The sequence below is a fragment of the Lepisma saccharinum genome, chromosome 4 (assembly GCF_977018435.1).
Source record: "Lepisma saccharinum chromosome 4, izLepSacc3.1, whole genome shotgun sequence".
In the NCBI taxonomy this organism is placed as follows: Eukaryota; Metazoa; Arthropoda; class Insecta; order Zygentoma; family Lepismatidae; genus Lepisma; species Lepisma saccharinum.
The window spans coordinates 56,723,654-56,748,449 of NC_139232.1; the positions used below are offsets into that span (position 1 = coordinate 56,723,654).

Here is a 24,796-nt window from a genome sequence, read left to right on the forward strand (position 1 = left end):
ACAAACTCAACAACAACAGAAAATCCCTTCTTCGGACTAAGACGACTATGATGATAATGAAGCAGAAGCTCTCACAGGAACATCAAGAAAGAGAGACTACTACACAAGACAGTGCTGCGGCAGAAAGAAGAAGGATACATCTCTCATGCCTCCCCGGAGAAATGCAAAGGACAACACTGCAAGGATTTGACCCAGAAACTAACCGAATTCAAAACCAGATTTTTAAAACTGTAATCTTACATTCACTTTACTCTCTTCACTAATCACTCTGCATACTCCTGTCACTAATTCTTGACAATTCTCCATATTTCTACTACAGAATATACCTCTAAAGTACCCGATACTTCCCAGGAAATCCCTCCCTCATGATGTCCCAGGTTCAAACCGTGGTACTGATGTTCATCCCAGTCAGATCAAGTCTTGCTGGTTTCCCGCAAGTATCCTTGCATCAAGCACCACATGTTCTTTCATATCCCTTTTTCATTCCTAATAATAATAAGACCCTGTGTAACATTCATAAAACCATGTCAATGATTACCCCTCATCTCATTCATAAATACTAATGCACACCACACGCAATATAACCTATCCTAAATAAATATTACACAACCACTTACACACTAATGTAATTTTGTATCTGTATTCATAAATATTATTAATGTTAACAACTAACATACACATACCTTCTAAACTTTTATTTTAATCTTACTAATCTCCTTGTAGAATGCTGTAAAAACGATTTTGTTCAGGTAAACAGAACAAATTTGGTTCTTCATACAGGGGCATTCATTGTCAATGTCACAGTGATTTATTGTAAACAAAGAAAAGGAAAATAAAGGATAAATCAAAGAAAAGCAGGGGAATCTGTAAAAACTGTTGCAGAACTGATGTCCTGTGTTAATTTTCAGGTACCAGGTCATAAGCGGATACCTCCTTAAGTATGTGGGTGGAGGAGTGTATATATTGTGGGTTCCCCCCTTTAATGATGACTTCATCCTTTTGTGCCTTGTGGATCTCGTTTTTACTTTTTGATTTGTTAATTATTATTAATTGTGTCTTGTGGATACAATTGTTCTGACAGAGGTATCGTCCTGTGCAAGATCTTCACACAAATGACATTTATCTTTTTATTGCTATAGTTATAGGCAGTGGTGGCAATTGGGTTAAAAAACCAAGGGGGCAAGGTGCCAAAACTGAGGGGGGGCAAATACACTATCTCCCTTTGTAGATAAGGTTTGTCATGGGCAAAAGTGGCGAAAAGTGAGGGAGCAGTTGTCCCCCTCACTCCCCCCTAATCGCCGCCACTGGTTATAGGTGTAACTTGGCAAGGTCAAGGGAGGACACTTGCCCTCTCAAATTTTTCAGGTTTATTAACATTAACAAGTTAATTTCTTGGAACTTGAGGAGCAAAGTAATAAAAAGTAATATTTGTGATTTCGTAAATGTTGCAGTTATTTAGCAAATAATCCTGAATGCCAATTTTATGTGATCAAAAATATTTCGAGTCCCTCCCTCCCCCAAAGTTAAGCCCCAAGTTCGATGTTGCTCCCTCAAAATTAGGACACGAAATACATCGCTTTTGTGGGTTCTCCTTTTCATTATCCATTACGCTAAATCATAGATATAAATAAGTTGCAGACAAGTATGGAGCATTGAAACTGAAACCGTCTGCAGTATTCCCATTTTTCTTGAATTTCCTTTTTTTAGTGCTTTTCTGTTGTCCTTTCTTCTTTGCCCTGATTAACCCAACACTAAAATTGCAAACCGATAAATCCAATTCCTGATCATATACAAAACAATGATATGGAAATATATTTCACTTCCACACAAATTGATTTTTTAATTAAATAAAAAAAACTGTTGGGTGAGTTGACCACCACTCACGATCTCTGTGTAATTTTTAGAAAAGGGAAGAAAATTCCAGAAGACTCGTGTCTCCAATATATTTTATGTTATTTGATATTTATGGAAATATTGTAATATTAGCTATTATTAATTGTAATACAGCACATCAATTCATTGGTCATTAATCTCATCACTGTCATAATCAGAGACAAATAAAAACAAGACCATGTTAAAGAAAGTAAAGCATTGTGTTTCGTGAAAATGTCTATTTCGAGCCCTGACTAGCAACATGACAAAGGGAAGCATGTATTCTAGTAGAATTCAAGTAAATCACTAGAGATTATTTTAATTTTCAATTTTATTTTTATTAATAACATTACATAACAATTTCTTTAAAAATGAACTATCATTCTTGACTGTACTCAAGAACATTTTTTTTGCCTCTGGTGTTAATTCCAGGCTCAAACTTACTGACTTTTTTAACTTTTAGTTTTTTTTGCTACATGCTCTATATCTGCATACAACTCCATTGGTTTAAATCAATAATAATTATAATAATAAAAAACCTGCTTATTTTCACACACTAAGATACATGTACCCACAACTTCACCTATGATCACATGCCTCCATGAGCAATTGGTTCAATTATTAACTTTGAAAAGTGCAGTCTAAATATGAAGTGTTGTGGGTTATAGAGGAAGGGGGTAGAGGAATAATGGAGTGGGTGGGAGGGCATAGTGAGATTAGAATTTGGCACGTTCACTGGTACACACCTTTTCAGAAACAACAAAGCTCTGAAGCATCTAAAGAATTAGAAATTAGGTAAATATAAAGAGCAACATGGCAACATGAACTTGTAAAATTTAAGATATTTACATTTCAAGACTGCTTTAAAACATTTTTTTTTAAATCTAGAAGAAAAATAAACCTTTATTGAATAAGAGGAAACATCATTTATATGTATATATATGTGTGTGTGTGTGGGTGTGTGCACACATATATATAATATATGTATATATAACTTCTTTCTACATTTCCAAAACTTTTTTCTTTAGACATATCATTCATGTAAACATGATAATGTGTGACACATACTTAATATTTCAACATTCTGAATATCTTTTCTACTTTTCTCCTTATCTCTCTTATTTTTTAAAAAGTTATTATTGGATTTATAAAATTTTGAGAAAAATAAGACAGTTTACTGATTGCAATAAGCCAATCTGCGGAAGTAGGATGAATAATGCTAAAATTATTTTCAAAATTAACATTAATAATTGTGCACATTACTGTGATTAAAAATTATCTTAAGTACAGCAATAGTGGAGATAATGAGTAATTAATGCACAATTTTTTGTTATTTTCAACAACAGGCACACAAAGAAAGGACTTTAAGAAATAAAGTTTGAAAATACTACAAATTAGCAACGTTTCTGATAAGGGGACCTGTTGGCAGTGATTTCAGAAAATATAACTAATTTGTACAAGAAGAACTATTACATTATAGTAGGTACGGTGCTTACGTCATTACCTTTGTGCACATAATTTCTCCATGTACTTCTGTGAAATAATATCCTGGACTCACGTTGAGCCAATGAAGATTACAAAAACTGGATACGGGCAATGAAAGAAACAAATGGCCTTTGTTAAACACTGACAATATGAATATGCCATTTTTATAAAGATTCAAGAGTTGGGTGCTTTTGTGTCTTAATAAATGGGTAATACATATTTATACTGTTAACTAATATCACTTTCTAGCTTTTTTTTTCGCAATTAGTACTAGCATTTGAACACTATAGATTGTGGGTGGTGAAAAACATTTCTTTAGATAAAACAATCTTTTTTTTATGTCAATCCTAAACTTCGTAAAAACAATGTTATCTACATTGTAATACTGCAACAACACCATACACAATTCAATATTTGAAAGGCCTTTTTTTGTTAACTATCGAGTTCTTGTTTTACTAAACTACACTGAGTCCTCTATCTTTTTTTTAAACTTATTTTCTTCTCTTCTTCAAAGTTCACATTAGTTGATCATTCTTTAGATGAAAGTAGGATTAGTTGGCAACCTTCAATATTTAAGATGCCACATCCCAAATGCTACAATCTATGAGCATGAATCAAACGAACAGTTTTTGTGATTGGTGTACATGTTGTCATTTGTGCATTGCTTTCACTTTTGGACTAGTACCAGATGATGAGCACGCTGATCCGAGACAACCGTTATTAATCATTACATTTACACAAGAAAAAAAAAGACAAAAATGCATTTCTCTCAATGTGCTTACATCCAGTTAGGCCAAACATACAGGTTTCATCTCCCTGAAATTTACAACCCTTACACTATGCAAGCAAAGTTGTTGGACACTTATATGAAAAATAAATTTTTGTACTAAATTTTGAAAATAATATATCTATATTGTAAAAAAATGCTTTAAATGTACTTGTTTTAATGTTACAAAAATTTTATAAAAATTAAAATACTGAGACAACAATTTTGATTTTTGATTTCATCAGTAGCATGCCTAGAGGGGGTTGGTGGGCCTAAAATCCTCTCTTTGGTCCTAAGAAAAAGAATCCATGATCCCTCCACTTACAACCAAATTTCTGGACATGCCACTATCTTATATATTATTCATCATTATTAAAAACTGAATGGTGATATCTAGTCACGGTCTTCACACAAATAAGCCACATCATGTTAGAATGGCAACTATAGCATAACAAGAAACGTGTGTGCTTTATTACGAAGAAATAAAGTATATTTGTAGGAAGAAATAATTTTGAATTACATGTATTAAGCCCTGTATAAAAGGACTCTAGTAATGGCTTTGTTGTTTAGAGGTTGTAAAATAATTATAAAAAATGAACAATGCAATAAAGTGCAGTGAATTCGTAAGTGCAGTGTGATTAGGACACTACTTCTGGAGATCTGCAACTACTGAAAGTGTTACTATCGAACGAAAACTTCAAAACTCAATGTACGTATATAATTCCCTTTTTTGAATCGAATACATTCCCCATTTATTGTAAGGCTTTCTAAGCTTTATTCAAACCCTATATATTTTGAGCAAAGGAAACCGGAGTCATTACCAATTATTTAGTTTCAAATTCCAGTTGGACAACAATCACATACCCTGCAGTATAGTAGTAAGATTTTTGCACCTTGAATACCTTACGATAAGGTGTTCAAAGTAACAATGAAGAAATATTCACTTGTATTTTCATAAAATAGAAAAAGAGAGGAAAGAATGCACATAGCGTAATCTCGATGTGTTTTGGCTGTCTTAATGCATGGTAGGTACATGCATGCTGTTATTATTATTATGATTATTATTATTATTATTTTCACCTTCAAGTAACTACAAATTATTTTGCAAAAACAATGCACAGTAAACAACTTCACAGATTATTTTGAGATGTGGATGAGTGAATTGTTCCATTCCTTTTAATCTTCTTTTTTCTTGTAAGGAGAATATCTTGAAAGTTCTAGTAATTCCTCTTCAAGAGTGAAAAATAAAAGAAAACATTCACAAACTAGACACTATCACTTGTAACTCTTTCAAGAAAACACACATGCCACCAAAATTCAATTTTTTCCTCATAACTTTCTTTCAGGATGCAAATTTTTCTTCTCAGTAATTTCTTAAAACTAACGACACATTCAATACTTTGTGTTCTTCAGTTCATTTTGATCAGACATCTCTTCACACCCGCGAGTGTAAATGCGTGTCACAATAACAGAATACTATTTGGACTATGTTTCAACTGTGAATTTTGTGTATGAGTATGCTTGTATGCGTGTTGTGTATGTTTGTGTTAAATCAGTCTTGTTCATAACAGTATTTTTTTTTGAATACAGTATTCAATTCACCTATATAACAGTAGCACACACTTTCTCAATGTTTGTACTCAGGATATCGTTTTGGTCGCAATAATGTCTCCTCGGTGTCTTTAGAGGAATCACGTGACTCTTCACTAACTGAGCGACGAGGAAATGAGGCATTGTCCTCAAAGGATCCAGGATACGATTCCTCCGAGGGCGGGGAAGGGTAATATTCACACGACTGCCGAGTCACTGTCTTATCGTGTGCTGCATTTAGATTCCGTTCATAGGAAAAGTCCCTTTTCACGGTAACAGGGAGTGCCTCTTCGCTTGCAGAACGAACCAAGTGTTGAGCCTGCTGGAATTCATCACTGAAACAAAATTGCAGGGAAAAAAAAAGAAGATGTGCATTATTAATATCTTGCTAACATATATGCATATAATGTATCTTGAAAATTGCAAATATAAATACCTATACTTACAACACCGAAATATCAATATACCAAAAACTCATATTTTCAGAATTTTGCTATATTCAGGATTTTCAGCATCTTTTGTGTTTTTGGGATTTCAATAGATTTATATTTTTGGTATGCAAAAAATACTGAAACCTGGTACCTAATTTCAACACCTAGTGAACAGTCATAAAATTTCATGAAGTATGATACTTTGAAAAAGGTTTTAAAACAAAATCTAGGCACCAAGAGGTGCTATAAAATGAAGTAGAATATTTATTAGGGGTAACTTAGCATTTTATTCACAACAGATACTCTCTAGAGTAAATTAGCATTCCCTTTTGATCGAAAGAATGGATTTTTATCTTTACATTATAAAATTTACATTTGACAGAATATGAGACAATCTCTGCTTGAAGAGATGGAAAGTAATGGTTAGGTTCATTTTTTTAATTTTAGGAGTAGCGGGAAATATAATCAACATCTGCTAGGCCAGTCTCCTTTAAAAGAGAGTGTGATTGAATTTGTGTTGTATTAGTTTTTAATTTCTTTTCTTAAACTGCTGCTCCTTGGTGCATACATACGAGGGTCACTATTTATATTTTGAGCCTTGGCAACACTGATTGAAGTTAGGTGCGATTTGACGTTTGCACGGAATTGTCTGGCATTATTGACCATAACGTACTTCAAACGTTTTGTCAATAGCTTCATTTGTGTTGTTTATGTTGCCTTGGAGATTGCGCGACAACAATAAAATGTAATTAACTCGTGAACATTTTCGTGCGATGATTTTTTATGATTTTCGACGTGGATTATCAAGACAAGAGTGCATCGATCAACTTACTTCCACATTTGGCGATGAAGCCCCATCCTTTGCCACTGTGAAACGCTGGTATAACGAATTTAATCGTGGCCGCCATTCGCTCACTGACGAGATTTGCGAAAGTCGTCCAAAATCAGTTGATGTTCAAGAAAACATTGATGCTGTGCAAAACCTAATACTGCAAGATCGTCATGTGACATACTGTGAGATTGAGGCAACCATAGGCATTAGTTCTACCAGCATATATAAAATATTACATGATCATTTAGCTGTGAGAAAGGTATGTTCTCGTTGGATCCCACACAATTTGACAAAAACTCAAAAAGCCGCTCGCGTCAATTGGTGCAAACAAATGCTCAATAAATACAATCGTGGTGCTTCAAAAGACGTATATAAGATTGTAACAGGTGACGAATCATGGATATATGCATATGAGCCGGAACGTAAACGGCAGTCGATTGTATGGGTGTTTCAAGATGAACCCAATCCAACAAAAGTTGTTCGCGCTCGAAGCACATCGAAACAAATGGTCGCCTTTTTTTTTTTCGGGAAAACTGGTCATGTGGCAACTGTGCCTTTAGAGGAACGTAGAACGGTCAACTCTGAATAGTACACAACAATTTGTTTGCCAGAGGTCTTCGGTCAAATACGGAAAACAAACAAACGCCGTCGGATCATTTTTCATCAAGACAATGCCATCTGTCACACATCTCGTCTAACAACCGACTTTATGAACAGTCAAAAAATCGAATTGATGGGTCATCCGCCGTACAGTCCTGATTTGGCACCCAATGACTTCTTCTTGTTCCCGAATGTCAAGAATAAATTGCGTGGACAACGATTTTCGTCGGTGGAAGACGCCGTTGATGCGTTCAAAAACCATATTATGGAGGTGTCTCAAGAAGATTGGAAAAACTGCTTTGACAAATGGTTGGAACGAATGCAAAAGTGTATTGACCATAAAGGAGAATACTTCGAAAAATAATAAAGCAGTTTTCAATGCCAAATTCCTGTTTTTTCATTGTTAGGCTCCAAATATAAATAGTGACCCTCGTAACATTTCTCTGTGCTTCTTCCATGAATTTTTGACTGCATTTTGAAGAACTAAAGGGCTAATCAAAATAATGTTACTGGGTTGAGTATTTTTTATTCAAATTGATATAATGTAGTTAACACAATTAGTACTAATAAAAAGGAAACTCAGTTTCTTTTACTGAAATCACAAAGAAAAAATCATAGAAAAGTCACAAAATTAAGAACATTAGAATATTTCCACACTTAACAAGGCACAAAGAAATTGGGAGGAAGGAATTAGGTTTCCCAGTGGTTGTGTCAAAACAAAGCACACTGCAGAAAACAAACAGTTAAAGTTTAGGATAAATTTTACTAACAGTTTGATGTGTGTTGTGAGATAAGCATTGAGTGCACACTGAACATTTCAAATGTTTTTAATTTTGTAAATTTTCCATGAATGTTGCAGCTAGTAATTTTGCTAAAAAGAAAGTTTGAGTTATTCTTTTCATCATGTTTACCTCGATTACATCAAAATTTGAATAAAAAATATTGAAATCCTGGCCTGGGCATGGCTGTTCTCTGTGAGTGTCTCTTCATGTACTTCATCATATCATCACTCATCCTCATCTTTGTGATTAGCCAAAAGTGGCAGAAAAGGGAAGTGAAAGAAACAAATCAATCAATCAACATAAACTATAACAAAGAGTTGCCTAGACTAGAATCAATGAAGGCAAATATAATGAAACATCAATGCCTTACCTAGGATTTGAACCCAGAACTCTGTAGACTCAGTAGAGCTGAGCCTATGTATCGGTATCAGTTGAAATTTTACCACCGACACCATTGTTTTTGAGTAGTTAGAAGTGCGACCAAAAGCAACATGTCATTTTCAAGTGTTCGTTCACTCTTGCTTGTGACATGTTGGAAAGCCAGCCCAAGAAGTTTCATGTTGATTTCCCCACCCTTCAGGGAAGATGATGACAAGATTAAAGGTATGAGTAAAGTGGAAGCTGCACCCAAAATTGACCTCAAAGCCATGTAACTGCCTGGTAAAGGCTACGAGCAAATAAAAAGAAATCATTCATTGCCAATTCTTGCTCGCAAACTTGTGCGATAAGAAAGGCGTACGTTTTTAAACCAGCATTACTACAGGGTGTCCCACGAACGGCGCAACTGGGAATTAAGAGTGACGTTACTTTGTAACCGAAACCTGTACATACATAAGTCATACACCAAATGTTAGCCCTGTCCAAGTAGATATTTTTAAACATAGAAACAACAAACGGGGTGCAGTGTTGTTCATGCAGTGTTGCCAAATGTAAGTGAAAGTGTAAATTTATTTTTCCACAAAGCATGGAAAATTGCATGTCAAACATTCGTACGGAAATTTGGACGTCAATTTCCACCTTGGGTAGGTGGACTATTTCGCCATCTATAGTTCAGAGAAGAAAACTGATCGCTTTCGCGTATAGCCAATCCTGAAATGCCTCGTAAAGGCGTACCGGTCCAAATGGGTGTTTTAAAAAAAATTATGAGTACAGTGGCAACACTGTTGATGTTTGAAGGCAACAAAAGGTGTGTTTAGTGATGGTCTATGACATGGAAATACTGGAAACAGGAAAAAAAGAAAATGAAAATTTAGTGATGGTCTATGACATGGAAATACTGGAAACAGGAAAAAAAGAAAATGAAAATTTTCCTTTTTTCCTGTTTCCAGTATTTCCATGTCATAGACCATCACTAAACACACCTTTTGTTGCCTTCAAACATCAACAGTGTTGCCACTGTACCTCATAATTTTTTTAAAACACCCATTTGGACCGGTACACCTTCACGAGGCATTTCAGGATTGGCTATACGCGAAAACGATCGGTTTTCTTCTCTGACTATAGATGGCGAAATAGTCCACCTACCCAAGGTGGAAATTGACGTCCAAATTTCCATACGAATGTTTGACATGCAATTTTCCATGCTTTGTGGAAAAATAAATTTACACTTTCACTTACATTTGGCAACACTGCATGAACAACACTGCACCCCGTTTGTTGTTTCTATGTTTAAAAATATCTACTTGGACAGGGCTAACATTTGGTGTATGGCTTATGTATGTACAGGTTTCGGTTACAAAGTAACGTCACTCTTAATTCCCAGTTGCGCTATTCGTGGGACACCCTGTATCATGCCAGGCTGATTCTGGGCCAGGCAACTGGCGAGTTCTTGGGATGAAAGTTGCTGTGGAATTTGCTTTGTTTTATCTATGTTCAAGCAGGGAGAAAGAGTTGTGGAATCAGCAATTTGTTCTCATGCTCTTCAATTCCAGTGGCTGCTCGTGGTGAACCAAAGTGGAGGGGTGATAGGTCACAAATTTTCTCTACTAGTAATGTGAGTAAAAATGATGAATTTTGTGTTTTAAATGTTTACACCTATTATAATAAATTTACTAATTATTTAACAGTAACACTTTGTGGCCGCGGTGGCTCAGTTGGTAACGCGTCTGACTACCATGCTAAAGGTCCCGGGTTCGATCCCCGGCCGGTTCAAATCCGGGAACTTTTCTAACGATGGAAGCGGCCCCGGCGCCCACCCAGCGTCGAATAACATGGGTACCTGGGGGAAACCCTGGGGGGTAAAGGCGGTCAGGGGCGTGATGCTGATCACATCACCCCCACTCACGACCGGATCAAGAAAGTGTGGGGTGTTACCCCCACACCCCCTATACGCCTTCATGGCGTGGTGCTTTGCACAGGGGAGCACTTTACCTTTTTTTTTTTTTTTTTACTTTGCAAGTAACAAGAATCTGTAGCCAACTTCCATGGTTATCACACTGCCTTACAAAGTCAGAGGTTCCAGGTTCAAATCCTGGTCTGGGTATGGGTGTTCTTTGTGAATGTCCTTGCATCAATTTCATTATATCATCACTCATTCTCAATGTTATGATTAGCCAAAGTATAAGAAAGTTACGCTAAATAACAAAAACCAGACAAGAGCATATTTTTTCAATTACCGGTTATATTATTTTGTCCTCATTGGAAATTACGTTCATTATTGCTCCACGCTTATGTCATAAATGGAATACAGAATGATTTTTTTCGACAGTTGGTAATTTTTTTCTTATGTTAACGTCCTTGCTTCTGGCAACTCTTCATTGTATACAGTTCTCTGGAGAAAGAGGCCAGGTTGGTTGGGTTTCGGACAACGAAACCTTCCATCCTCCCATGCGGGTTATTCCTGCAGTTCCCTTGCCTCTCTCCCCTCCCAGCCATGCCTCAGAATGCTCGCAGGGATGTAAAGTGGAGGACGGCACCCTGCTAGATTTATATCACTGTAAAAAAAAAGTTTCGTATTCCCGCACAGTGGTTGCAAACTTCACAATTGTCGCCAGAGAATAAAGACAAAACCGACTAATGAATGATCTGTAAGCAATGAAATATTTCCAATTTCCAATTCCAACAATGTGAAAGCTGTAATATATATACAGGGTGACTGGTAATTAGATGTATTCCCTGAAAGGGGTTAAAGTAGAGACAATTTGCAATAAATTTGACCATATGATACCCCGTCCGAAAATTAGTAGTTTTCGAGATAATCGAATTTCAATTGTTTTTTTTTTAAAAATGACAATTTTCCACATAAAAAGATGAATTGAGAAAAAACTGCTTATTGTATGGAACTTATTTCAGTGTTTTCTGATAGCTAATAAATAAGTGGTTCGTTTAAAAAAAAGTTTTTCCCAAATAACAATCACATGTAAGTAACGGGTGGGTCTAAACTTACAAGTGATGATAAAAAAATGCACTCTTAGTTTACTTGGCAACGTATTAATAACAAAAATGGTAGTATGACACGAAGCGTACAAATTACTGAAATTACTTCCTTGTGACATCTGCTATCCAGCAAGGTACAAATGTTGCTAACATTCACATTTGTGTACAAGAAATAATACTTCATTCATCTTCATGTGAATGGAATCAATGAACAATACAATTAAAGAACATTACACTTCTTGATCAAAGTGGGCACCTCCATTACGAATGCAGGCACACAGGCTTTTAGGAACATTTGGTCTCTTAACTTGTGATGTGATGGTGTCTTTGATGTGTTGACCAGCTGTTGAGATCCTCTCCCTGAGCTTTTCTTGCGAGTTTACCGGTGTCTTGTCATGTGGCTCCAAATGTAAAAGTCGTAAGGCATCAAATCGATCGGGGGATCGAGCTGGGCAGTCATCATGCTGATAAATCATGTCACGTCTTGTAGCTAGAGGCACATCCTCCAACAACATTGCCATCCCGTTCCTCAAAAAATGTTCATAAGTGATACCATTTAAGATTTGGGGCAGGAAAAATGGCTCGATCAAATGATTGTTGATTACGGCCATCCATACTTCTGCCTGGGTGTGCGACAGTGGCTGGGTGAATATTACCCAAATAAATGGATTGGCTGAGGCGTCCCGATTCCCTGGCCGGCTCAATCCCCCGATTTGAGCCCTTACGACTTTTACATTTGGAGCCACATGACAAGACACCGGTAAACTCGCAAGAAAAGTTCAGGGAGATGATCTCAACAGCTGGTCAACACATCAAAGACACCATCACATCACAAGTTAAGAGACCAAATGTTCCTAAAAGCCAGTGTGCCTGCATTCGTAATGGAGGTGCCCACTTTAATCAAGAAGTGTAATGTTCTTTAATTGTATTGTTCATTGATTCCATTCACATGGAGATGAATGAAGTATTATTTCTTGTACACAAATATGAATGTTAGCAACATTTGTACCTTGCTGGATAGCAGATGTCACAAGGAAGTAATTTCAGTAATTTGTACGCTTCGTGTCATACCATTTTTGTTATTAATACGTTGCCAAGTAAACTAAGAGTGCATTTTTTTATCATCACTTGTAAGTTTAGACCCACCCGTTACTTACATGTGATTGTTATTTGGGAAAAACTTTTTTTTAAACGAACCACTTATTTGTTAGCTATCAGAAAATGCTGAAATAAGTTCCATACAATAAGCAGTTTTTTCTCAATTCATCTTTTTATGTGGAAAATTGTCATTTTTTAAAAAAACAATTGAAATTCGATTATCTCGAAAACTACTAATTTTCGGATGGGGTATCATATGGTCAAATTTATTGCAAATTGTCTCTACTTTAACCCCTTTCAGGCAATACATCTAATTACCAGTCACCCTGTATATGTTAATGTAATGTTTCTTCACTCGTGGTTATAACCGGCAATGCAGCATCCATATCATCCTTATGAGCGGCCGCCACTGTTTTCTTCTGTGTAAGTCTTTGGTGTGACTTCTGGTATTAGTCGATACCATTGACTTATTTTTGTTGCAAATTGCAGATAATGGTGGACAACAGGGCACAAACAGAGCCAGCCAAATTAACATAATTTTAATAACTGTATTTGTATATTTTTTATGTCGCTTTTCTCCCTCTCCAAGTTAACCCAAAACAACAGGAATGAGTATTGTTTACATGAAACTGAAGAAGGGACACATTTCAACGATTTTTTGGTGTTACTGCACCACTTTAAAAAATCTTGCTATATTAAAAAATTCTTTTTGCATCCTCTGAGTCCAGAAAGATGCTCACTTAATTTTTTTCTATCAAATTTCACAAAACATTTTTAAAGTGTTATAATGTTACACATGAATAATTTGCCATTAAAGAAATGTGACGTAATTAGATTTTGTTATTTTAAACTGGAATTATATAATTATCGGCATCAATAGGGATTAGTCATTGTACTGGAAAAAGGTGGTATCGTCTCAGCCCTAATCATAAGATAACTACTATGGCACTGAAGCTTGCTGAATTACCTATGTGATAATCTACAATAAGATAATTTATGTGCAAAATTTCAGAATTGTAATGGCATATCTGACACTGTAATTTTATCAATATGTCACACTATTTAGAAAGCGACTTTTGTTAGGCTTTTTAAAGAAAATGGTGCACATAATTGTCCCGCACCATGGACATGAAGGGTAAGGTGCAGGCTTTGGGCTCTGGTTATGAGATGTGTGCAGGTTAGTCTCTCCTAGCGGAAGTGTAACAACTTTTCTCCTGAGATTTTGGCCTGTGTATGGGATCGGTGGCCACCCACCATCGTGAGGAAATTGGGGAGCTATGAAAGAAACCTACAATGATGACTGGGGTGCTGACCACATATCACCCCGTAACTGGTTGGATGAACTGGAGGCTGGCAGTCAGTAGGTAGGCACTGGCCCTCATGGGCCGATGTCACAGGTTAGTAGTTACTTTAGGTACACATAATTGTTACAAATATTTCCTAGTAAGAATTCTCTCACCACAAACTACTTTATGTTGTCACTGCCATTGTTAAGGCACTGGTCATGTTGAGAAACAAGCTTTTGTGAACCCTAGTTCAAGAAATTTACTGCCTGATTCTGTGTCATGAGTACCTAGAAGGCAGATTTCTTTGACGAGTGTCTATAATACTTGGTTTTCTGGAATGAATTGAATTGTATTGAATTGGTGTTTTAAGTCCACTAGTCCACTTTATGCACAGACCTACAGCTTAAAGTAGGATCCGAAACACTACGTGCCTCCACAGAGCTTTCTGGTATGACAAGCACTTTAACAATGGTGGTGAGTATGGTGTAAGGATTCTGACCATAATTAATTTGTGACAAACAATTGGGCATTTTTTAAAAACCCAACAGAACATATTCAGTCAATTTCCAGTTCAAGCTAATTATAATACAAATAATGTTTAAAATAAACATTATAAAACTTACTGGAAAAAAATAATTATGGGTAACTCAAAGACAGAAAATATGCATGCACATATTAAATTTTCTAAACTAAAGAACAATTACATAATTTGGCATTCACTACACTGCATACAAAAGCTAAATTGATCTATAATACATATACTTACTTTCCCATTGTTCTATATCAACACTATTGTGAAGTTCAATTGTGTAACTGAATATTATCAATCATGTGCAGATAAGACTTCTTTAACTGTAACATGCCAATCAAAATAAACCAGAACTTACCATATCAGTTTGGAAGTCAAATGTGTCACTTCTAACTGGGTGGTTAAATATTGTGTATAGATGTAACAACCTCATGTAGAGTGGGGCTACAAGCTTAACAGCTGTCTTCTAAATTCTTATGAACTTTTTCTAAAGCAGAGCTGAGTAAGTTACTCAAAAAACATATTGCAAGTACTGTTACTTTGCTTCAAAAGTAATACATTACCACTACTTTATTTCCAAAGGAATGCATTACTTTGTTATGTAATAAGGATATTTAACAATTTACACAAATATGATGTCTTTCTCAGTAGCGCATGTTTTCATAAATCCTCCAGTTCTGAATTTATCAAAGTAATGAAGTAGCATTAAAGTTACTCATGTAATTTCAGTATACATGATACTAATGCAAGTACCAAAAATGTAACACCAAGTAACATGTTATGTAAATTTTACTGCCCAACTCTGTTGTGAAGCAAAGCGTATTTTTTGTCTTTGGCTCTTGGCAATTGTCCACATCACCACACTTGTCCCTGTTATGGTATGATAAAATAACAATAAGACTTGTACACACAACGTCCTCATCTCTGTCCATTCTTTTTATATCACAATTTCTCTCATGTCAGGGAAGAGAAAAGGATGGGGAAATTTGTTAATCAAAATCAATATGTTGTAAATGACAAGTGACTATCAATTATAAAATGTGAGATGAAACTGCCAACGGTATCACTGACAAAACAATCAGGATTATGAGCTTTGATTGATATTGATATTTGAGATAGTCATGCTGCATACCATCCAAGGTTAACAAGATGTATCCAGACTTTTGACTCATGCTAATAGTTGGTGCCACAGTTTGTTTATCATTAGCATCTTCCATCCTTTTTACCTCCCCATTTTATACCTGAATTGAAATGTTGAATTTGCTTCATAATAATCATTACAGTTACATGTCTTATTGTTATTTTTATTAGACATTCCCCCGTGCCGTATTCTGAAACTTTGACCTGGTTTAACGCAACAATTCTTATTTATTGTATATATTTACTACATATTAATTAGATATAATAGAAATAAAACACAAATGCAGGCATGCAAGTAAAACACAGACAGAAGTCTGACAACTTCAAAATTTTCAGCAACCTCTCCACATATGTAAAAAAAAAAAAAGAAAATGGTAACGTTGGAGAATATGCCACTGATGTTCCCTTCTTTGTCTAAGAATACAGTTTTTAAAGTTGACCACCAAAGTTCCCAAAATGTTGAAAAATCGGTTCTATCTATAGGTAAAATTGTTGGTATACCCATATGCAAATGATATTTTCAAATATGGACAAAGCCATTTTATTTGCTAACTATGGATGTTTGGTATATGAGGGTGTGCCCAAAAATAAGAGTGGCAGATCATGTTGGGTATCAGATTCAAGAATTGTCATCAATGGTCCTGAGTTAAGTCTTGGTTGGGGCATAGGTGTTTTTTCTTGAGTCTCTTCACCAATTTCATCTTATCAGTTATCTTGTTGCCAATAATTAGTCCTAATTGGCATAAAAGTGACATAAAATGAGGAAAATACAAGTACCAAAAATAACTGGCATATGTTCATATTTCTAGATATTGATGACAGTGGTAAATATTGTGAGCATAAAGTTCCCCAGACACATTTTGTTGAGGGATGTCATTCTGTGCAGACTGATTCATTGTTCTCAATCCTTCTTTCTTACCTATGTATGTGTTGTACAATTAAAAGGCAACTTTCTCTCTTGTGAATAAAAGTTTAAGTGCATTGGTTCTATTCCACTGATCCACTCAGGATTAGCATTATTGTAAAGCTGATATCAGTATGATGTATCCTCAAGTATAAGATCTTGAAAAAATTAATATTTTTTTTAAAAAAATAATACTGTAACAAGTTGAGGGTGATTTTAGAATATTAGATTTTATAGTTTATTGTAATATGAACATCTAAATTCAAAGGCGAATTTGAATAAATGTGACAGAATTAGTAAAATAAAGGCATAGGGAAGAAGTTCCTGTATAGTTTATAATACTTTCAATGAGCAATGCACTTTTTTTATTATTCAGTTGAAATTCATAATGAATTTCTTACAATGTAAGCTTTTCATTGGGTCAATGCATGGAGTCCCATAGCCTAAGGGGAGGGAGCGGGGGGTGGCAGGAGGGTTACCCCCTTTTTAGACCAGTAGTCCTAAAAAAAAACAATGCCAAGGACAGGAAAAAGTGGTAAAACAAGGACTGAATACTTCAAAAATTCTGGGCATGTCACTGCCCATAGCCACTATTATTTGACTTTGTAGTTTGTAGTCTTCTATGATTTCTTTCTAGTATCTTGCCAATTGTCCTCAAGGTGCTGGCTCGACACTGAAATTTTGGAGCTTCCAGTGAGGGAATGACCTGGAGACTGCTCACGCCATAGGTAATTTGATTTTTGATATTTAGTGTTCCTTTTCTGCCACTTTTGGCTAATTGAGATGATGAAGGTTAGTGATGAAGGGACACTCACAAAGAACACCCATCCCAGGCTGGGATTTAAACCTGGGGCCCCTGGCATAGTAGCAGGCTGTGCTAACCACTCTGGCAGAAGGTTGGCGATATGCCACAGGTAAGAGAGCTAAGCATTCAGCTAAAAGAACCCTAAAGCCATTTCAAAGAGCAACACAATTTTTTCCGGAACCAATAATATTTACAGTTGCATCAAGTTTAAAAGATGATAATATTAAGTAATAGAGAAAACAAGCACTTAAAGAAATTAACTTAATTACTTTAAGAGGCCAAGCCCCAAGGCACATACGAGGGGAGTTCAAAAAGTTTCCATATTCACCTAGTTCAAAATGTCGGAGAAAATTGAAACTGGGCAGAAAGATTATGTCTTTTCTACATAGTGACCACCCAATGTTACACATTTTTCCCACTGTTACAAACACTTGCGAATAACATCTTTGTAAAATGCTGGAGTTTGAGCACTTAGCCACGCCTCTGTTGTGGATATGACGTCATTGTGATCTTAAAAATGCTTGCCCTGCAAAAACTTCTTCATATTAGGGAAGAGGAAGAAATCCAAAGGTGCAATATCCGGGGAATATGGAGGATAAGGCAAAATATCATAGCCACACTCACGTGCTTTGACGAAAACACGATGAGTTCCTTTGGCAGGTGCATTGTCATTCCTCGCCTGCAAATTTTAATTTTCTTACGCAATTTGGCCAGAAGGTCTGCGTAATAGTCCCCAGTAATTGCGTGGCCTTTCGGAAGGTAATCCGTGAGGATACCACCACGTTCATCCCAAAAAACTGATAACATCATCTTCTTAGTAGACACTTTAACCTTTGCCTTTTTAGGAGGGAGAGAATCACAATGCTTCCACTGTTTTGAACTTTGTTTGCTTTCAGCAACAACACTATAGGATGGATACTCTTCACCGTATACAGCAAACATTTCCTTATGGTTTGTTTGGGAGCTTTGCATTGTAGAAAGAGGAATCAGATCACGGCTCTGTATTCCAGTTTGTGCATTGTCGCACCTTCATTCATTGAAACACCTGGCACGGAAACAGTAATTATTCAACTGCAGTCATATTTGGCACATAACATACACAAGGTTGTACCTATTCAACTTACACAAGTTTTTGTTCCTACGTGAATTATGTCTATACGGATATGGAAACTTTTTGAACCCCCCTTGTATTTGGAAAGAAGATAAAATTAATGTATCTAGGGGGAAAAAAAGGAACGTAAAATGGAAGGCCTAGTAATATAAGAAATACAAGACACAAAGTGTATAAATATTTTGTAGAATTACCAAATCTTCTGCTAAAATTTAAATATTGTCTGGTGAGTTATTTCATATTTCTAATTTCGTCAACCATCATAAATTGCTGCAACTACATAATGAAGAATTAAATAAGCAGGTTTACTGAAGGTAATTTGAATAAGTATGTATTATAACTTTTATGAGTACATCTAGTTAAAAAAAAAGTGAAAATAAGTAAGTAGTAAAATAATAATAAAAAAACATAAGGCAACTAAGTATTATTAAAATAAAAATCTAATTAAGACTTATAGTAGCATTTTAACTCATAACAGTTGGGCTGAAAAGTTCGTAGGCTAACATAGTAAAAAATATTTTTTGACAAAATTCGATTTTATTATTCAATATAGTTGCCTTCGAGGGCGATACAATGATTATAGCGGTCATACAATTTTTCGATGCCATTTTTATAGTACGATTTCTCTTTAGCCTCAAAATAGGCCTCAGTTTCGGCGATTACCTCTTCATCAGTGTTAAATTTCTTTCCAGCGAGCATTCTTTTAAGGTCTGCAAACAGGAAAAAGTCACTGGGGGCTAGATCTGGAGAATATGGTGGATGGGGAAGCAATTCGTAGTCTAATTCATATAATTTTGCCATCGTTTTCATTGATTTGTGACACGGTGCATTGTCTTGATGAAACAGCACTTTTTTCTTCTTCAAATGGGGCCGTTTTTTCGTGATTTCATCCTTTAAACGCTCCAACAATGCTATGTAATAATCGCTGTTGATGGTCTGGCCCTTTTTGAGGAAATCGATGAATATAATACCATGCGCATCCCAGAATACTGATGCCATAACCTTGCCAGCCGACTGTTGCGTCTTTTCACGCTTTGGATTCGGTTCATCACGTGCAGTCCACTCGGCTGACTGTCGATTGGACTCTGGAGTGTAGTCGCACGGCACGATTGTGAGCACGCACGGCACCCATTTTGCACACAGCTTTCGCATGTTCAAATATTCATGCACAATATGTCCAACACCTTCCTTTGATATTTTTAAAGTCTCAGCTATCTCGATCAACTTCACTTTACGATCATTTAAAATTATTTTGTGGACTTTTTTGATGTTTTCATCGGTAACAGCCTCTTTGGGGCATCCACTGCGTGCATCGTCTTCGATGCTCATTTCGCCTCGTTTAAATTTAGCAAACCACTTCTCAACGGTTGATTTTCCTGGTGCAGAGTCCGAATAATGTTTATCAAGCCAAGCCTTGGCTTCAACAGTATTTTTTTTCGCCAAAAAGCAATGCTTTATTAACACACGAAATTCTTTTTTATCCATTTTTTCACAATAAGCTGCTTCACTCACAATGCTATATCTCACGAACTAATTATCCGGCAGCTGTGAAATTTATACACGTATCTTTTGAAGGTTAGTACTAAGTAAAAATCACATGGATTTAATTCTAGTAATGCCATCTATGAGTCAGCCTACGAACTTTTCAGCCCAACTGTTACATATACAAACTAGTTTAATGTGCGCAATCTAAAGTGTATTTGAAGTACAAACTTTCTTTGTATATTTTGTATTCAGTTTTGAGAGATCTGGGACAACTTTTTTGTGCACATGAGGGAAGCATTTGCACATACTTAGATATTTGCAGAAACAGATAATAAAGGATTAAAAAGCATGGATTCAAATTTAGTTGGAAATGGTTTATTAAAACTTTTCTTGCAGACACACAAACAAATCAAAAATTAACATTTATGTAATTGCCTCCTTCTAAAGGTTTTGGAGTGCTAGTCTAATGGGATAACACTCTTCATAGTTTTCTGATGCGGTCTGTTAATATTACAAGATAGGGTATTGTCAGTATTCGTGAAATGGATCTTAAATTTCATTATATGTAAGTAGTGAACCCTTTGCTCAACCATTTTGCTTCTAAAGAACGAAAACTGAAAATGAAAACTGTAATGAATCTATTTGTAATCTGTTTCTTTAAGAATCATGAAAATTTTCAATGAAAATGTTTCCCCATGATCTTCATGCTTGGAGGAGATTACGTATTACTTATAATTTTCCTTCAAAATGGTAACAGCGCATGTCATGGCCAGGGGATGAAGATGGCAGTCATCCCACTAAGTATCAGCTTTAAAAAAAATGCCAAATGCATGAAAAGATGGTAAAATATAGAATTGATTAATTGTTTAAAAAATAATGTAACAGTCGTTTATGAAAATCATGGGCAGGCCAGGGATGACAGACTGTTCTTAGATTATTTTCATGTCAATTGTTAAAACAGAGTTTATTACAAAAATATAATATCTTAAGTGAGCACTGATACATTGTCTTTCTAGTTTGCACTCAACCTATGCTAGCACTGCATTTCAAAAGAATACCTATTATTAATATTCAGACAAGTAATAAATTATGCAAAACTTTTACAATTTTGTTTCTAATTAATATCATCTTGATGCTTATTATTTTCCTTAGAGTTTTTCAACTTTATTAAAAACACAATCAGCAAAAAAATTTAAAAATCTGCAGACCAATGCAGCAAGATAGGAAAAAATATATAAAAATACATCTTGCAATAAGCCAGTGCCAAGGCTTGTGCCTTAAATAAGAGTAAACTATTTGCGCCCCCCCAAAAAAGTTTTATTTATTGAAAAACAATTTTTGTTTGATTCCTGTGACATTGGTACAGAGACAAAGCAATAGTGAGATGTAATTTGTTTTAAATAAATGCACGTATTGTTACCAAGTCTTTCCCTTATTTATTTCATTGGTGTGTATGCGTGTGGTTCTTTGGTGAATATGTATGTACAAGCAAGTAAAAAATAAGGAAAAATGATAGTTAGCACTTTCCGAAAGTCACACGAGTTCAATGCATTAAATGAGACAGGTTTGTTCCATGGAAATAGTCTTCTACTTGCAATATGTGTGTGCATGGTTGCTTAAAATTACACTGGTTGAGAAAATTCAATATACTTTGAACAGAAAGTGATGTGAAGCAACATGTACTAGGTAAGTGTGCCTTAATTGGCACATAACTAAAAGAAAAAAAGAGCGCAATAGAGTTTATTTGATTGATTGATTTGCTTTATTTTACTTCGCTTCTTGTGCCACTTTTGGCTAATTTGCAAAGATGGGGATGAGTGATGATATGATGAAATTGATGAATGGACAATCACAAACATCCATGCCCAGGCCAGGATTCAAACTCGAGACCCCTGGCATCGTAGCACGGTGTGATAACCACTCTGCCACGGGGGCCGGCTCAACAGTGTTTACTTCTGCCAGATGCCATGTGGAAATGTTTCATAAACACAAAACTGCAGCTGATGCTTTTGTGTAGTGCGTTTCTAAGTATTAACTGATTTCAAGTACATGAAGGCAGTTATTTTAGTTTGATGTGCGAGTGTCGTTATGACTTGAGGAATGCACCCAGTGACTAATAATTTATCGTATGATCTACTTACATTTATAAAATGAGTATATCTTAACACCAATGCACATATATATCCCACAGACAAAATAAGAAAGAAAGAACATGAAAACAGTATGATATTGATATCCTAACTAGATAAAAATGAATCTATATATTTTTTTAAATATATTATTTACACAATTAAAATTCTAGCAAAACAAAAACGGAAGGTAAAGTACCCAAGCTTAGCATCAGCACAGGATTGCGGAAAACTTAAAGCAGACCACCAATAAATTAAATACAAGGCTAACAACAGCTTTAGGAAGGGAAATACTGGAATATGTACTGACCTTGGACTGGCTTCAAGATGGGGGCTTACTGTCAGTAACGCCTATCCGCTCTCACAGAATAGTAGTCCAGTTTTCGCTTCCTGTTGGAGCAATTGCCAAGGTAAGATTTCGTTCCAGTGTTTCCTTTCCTATATTTTAAATATGCTCCAAAAGTTTTGTAATATTTTTTATTGATTTTTATAATTATTACAGTGGGCTCTTTTGTGAAGGGTATGGACGAAAAACACTGAACAAGTGGTTCTTGCTTTCATAATTATTGAATCTCTCTCTACATGAGGAAGATCAATAACATACTAAGTATACATATTTAAGTGTATTCTACTTGAATTTAGCTTTATAACTTCTAAGGGAGATTGTAGAAGGATGTTTGCATTGAATTCACTGGTTCTCTTAACATAGTATTGACACTATTTACTTTTAAGTTTTATGTCATTCTTTATGTTGTTCCTTACATAAAAGCTATTCCTGTGCACTGTATCATGGTACGAGTGGGGCAGGGATAGGGGGAAGTGGCCCCACACATTCTCAATCTCAATTATACTGGAGGACCTCCCCGATGGTGTAGTGGTAATGTTGCCACCGCCTTGTAAAAAATGGAGGCACATATTTGTTTGGACTTCACTTCAAACTGTAAGTTCAGCAGATTAGTTTATGTGCATAAAGTGGATTTAAAACAAAACTCAAAAACTGTACTATACTGGAGTTAATGTGATCAGCACCATGCTCTGATTGCTCTTACCACTCCTCCAAAGCTGCTTTGTGTGATATCATCCACTCTTGGAATCAAACCTGGATCTCATGTGTGGCGGAGATCCCTAGCAACTCCACAGCAGCTTCTCTTTATACAGGGTGTGGCAATTGAACCTGACTGTTTTTAATTACAAATAAAAACAAAACTCTTTCGTGCAATGAAGTCAATTTAATACATGTTATACTACATCTCAAAGCATTTTAGGAAAATAGCATGAGTGGCAGTTTCATGCAGTTTCTTGACAAGGACAGCTCATTTTTTGGATGACTCCTCAAAACAGAGACCCAAACTCGTTCGATGTTCTCGGGAGTGTGAACCTTAACCAGGTGTTCTTGTCATTGCTGATGGCGCCTCCTTGAAGTTCCTTACCCACATTGAAATGGTATTCCAACTGGGAACATGCAGATTACGGTGAATGATAAAGTGCCGATGGAAGGCACGCTGCATTGCCACCACACATTCATTAAGAAAAATGTCAGAACCACAAAAGCATGGTGTTGTGCTGACCACTGCTCCATGCTTTGAGATAATGAACAGCCGAATGTTGTTACTTCACTCAATTTCCGTTATTGTTGATTTAAAAACAGTCAGATTCAGTTGCCGCACCTCACAGATGTGCTTTTCAAAACATAAACTGTCCTCGTCAAGAACTTCATGAACCTGCCACACATATTATTTTCCTAGAATGAATGCATTGAGATGTAGTACAACATGTATTAAATTGACTTCGTTGCACAAAAGAGATTTGCTTTCATTAGTAATTACAAACAGTCAGGTTCAGTTGCCACACCCTGTTTCTTTCTTATTTTACAGTGATTTTCTGCTACGTTTGGCTAATCGTGATGATGAGGAGGGTTGAAGCAGCTAATATTATTCCTTCTTGCATCATTCTGTACATTGTAAAGTTGATCACACAATGTCATTCGTCTAGGAGCATTAATAACATTGTTTTTTTTAAAAAATACAAGAGCTATTTTATGTACATTAAACCTTGAAGGTTTTTTTGTTAATGTCAAATGAAGAATTTCTCATGCTATTTACCAGGTAAGTTCCAGAGATTCCAAGCTTAGGAGAACTAATGTCACCCTCATTTTTATGAACTGAAGTGCAGTGAACAGAGCCAACCTACTTTACATATATTTGTGACTGAAATTAGACAAACCATTGCCACAAACAGTAGAAGAATATGGCATTCCTGCCACACACCAGCAATATTTTTAAGTATAATCAGTTGCATCCAATCCAAGCTGATATGAAAACCATCCACAAACAACCACCCAATGCAAGGACAAAACTCAAAAGGACAACAAAACTGATGGAGACTGTCACACAAACAACCTTGTAGGAATAATACACTACATCCAAACAAGATGATATGAAGACCATCCTCAAACAACCACCAAAAATAAGGAGCAATCTAACAAAACTCAAAAAGACAACATGTTGACACTGAGCAACAGGCAAAACAATTGAACAACGATGTGAGAAAACAACACCGGCTTGAACAAAAATCTC

General features: G+C 35.8%; 1 protein-coding gene across 1 annotated transcript in view; it reads right to left on the reverse strand.

Moving 5' to 3' along the window:
• Positions 1-2,219: 2,219 nt before the first annotated feature.
• mmd (disintegrin and metalloproteinase domain-containing protein mind-meld) overlaps positions 2,220-24,796 on the reverse strand; it is a 608,670-nt gene continuing 586,093 nt past the window's right edge. The window contains exon 27 of the mRNA XM_083121407.1: positions 2,220-6,048. Coding sequence (XP_082977533.1) covers positions 5,751-6,048 — 298 coding nt within the window. The 3' untranslated portion in view covers positions 2,220-5,750. The remainder of the gene's footprint in view (positions 6,049-24,796) is intronic.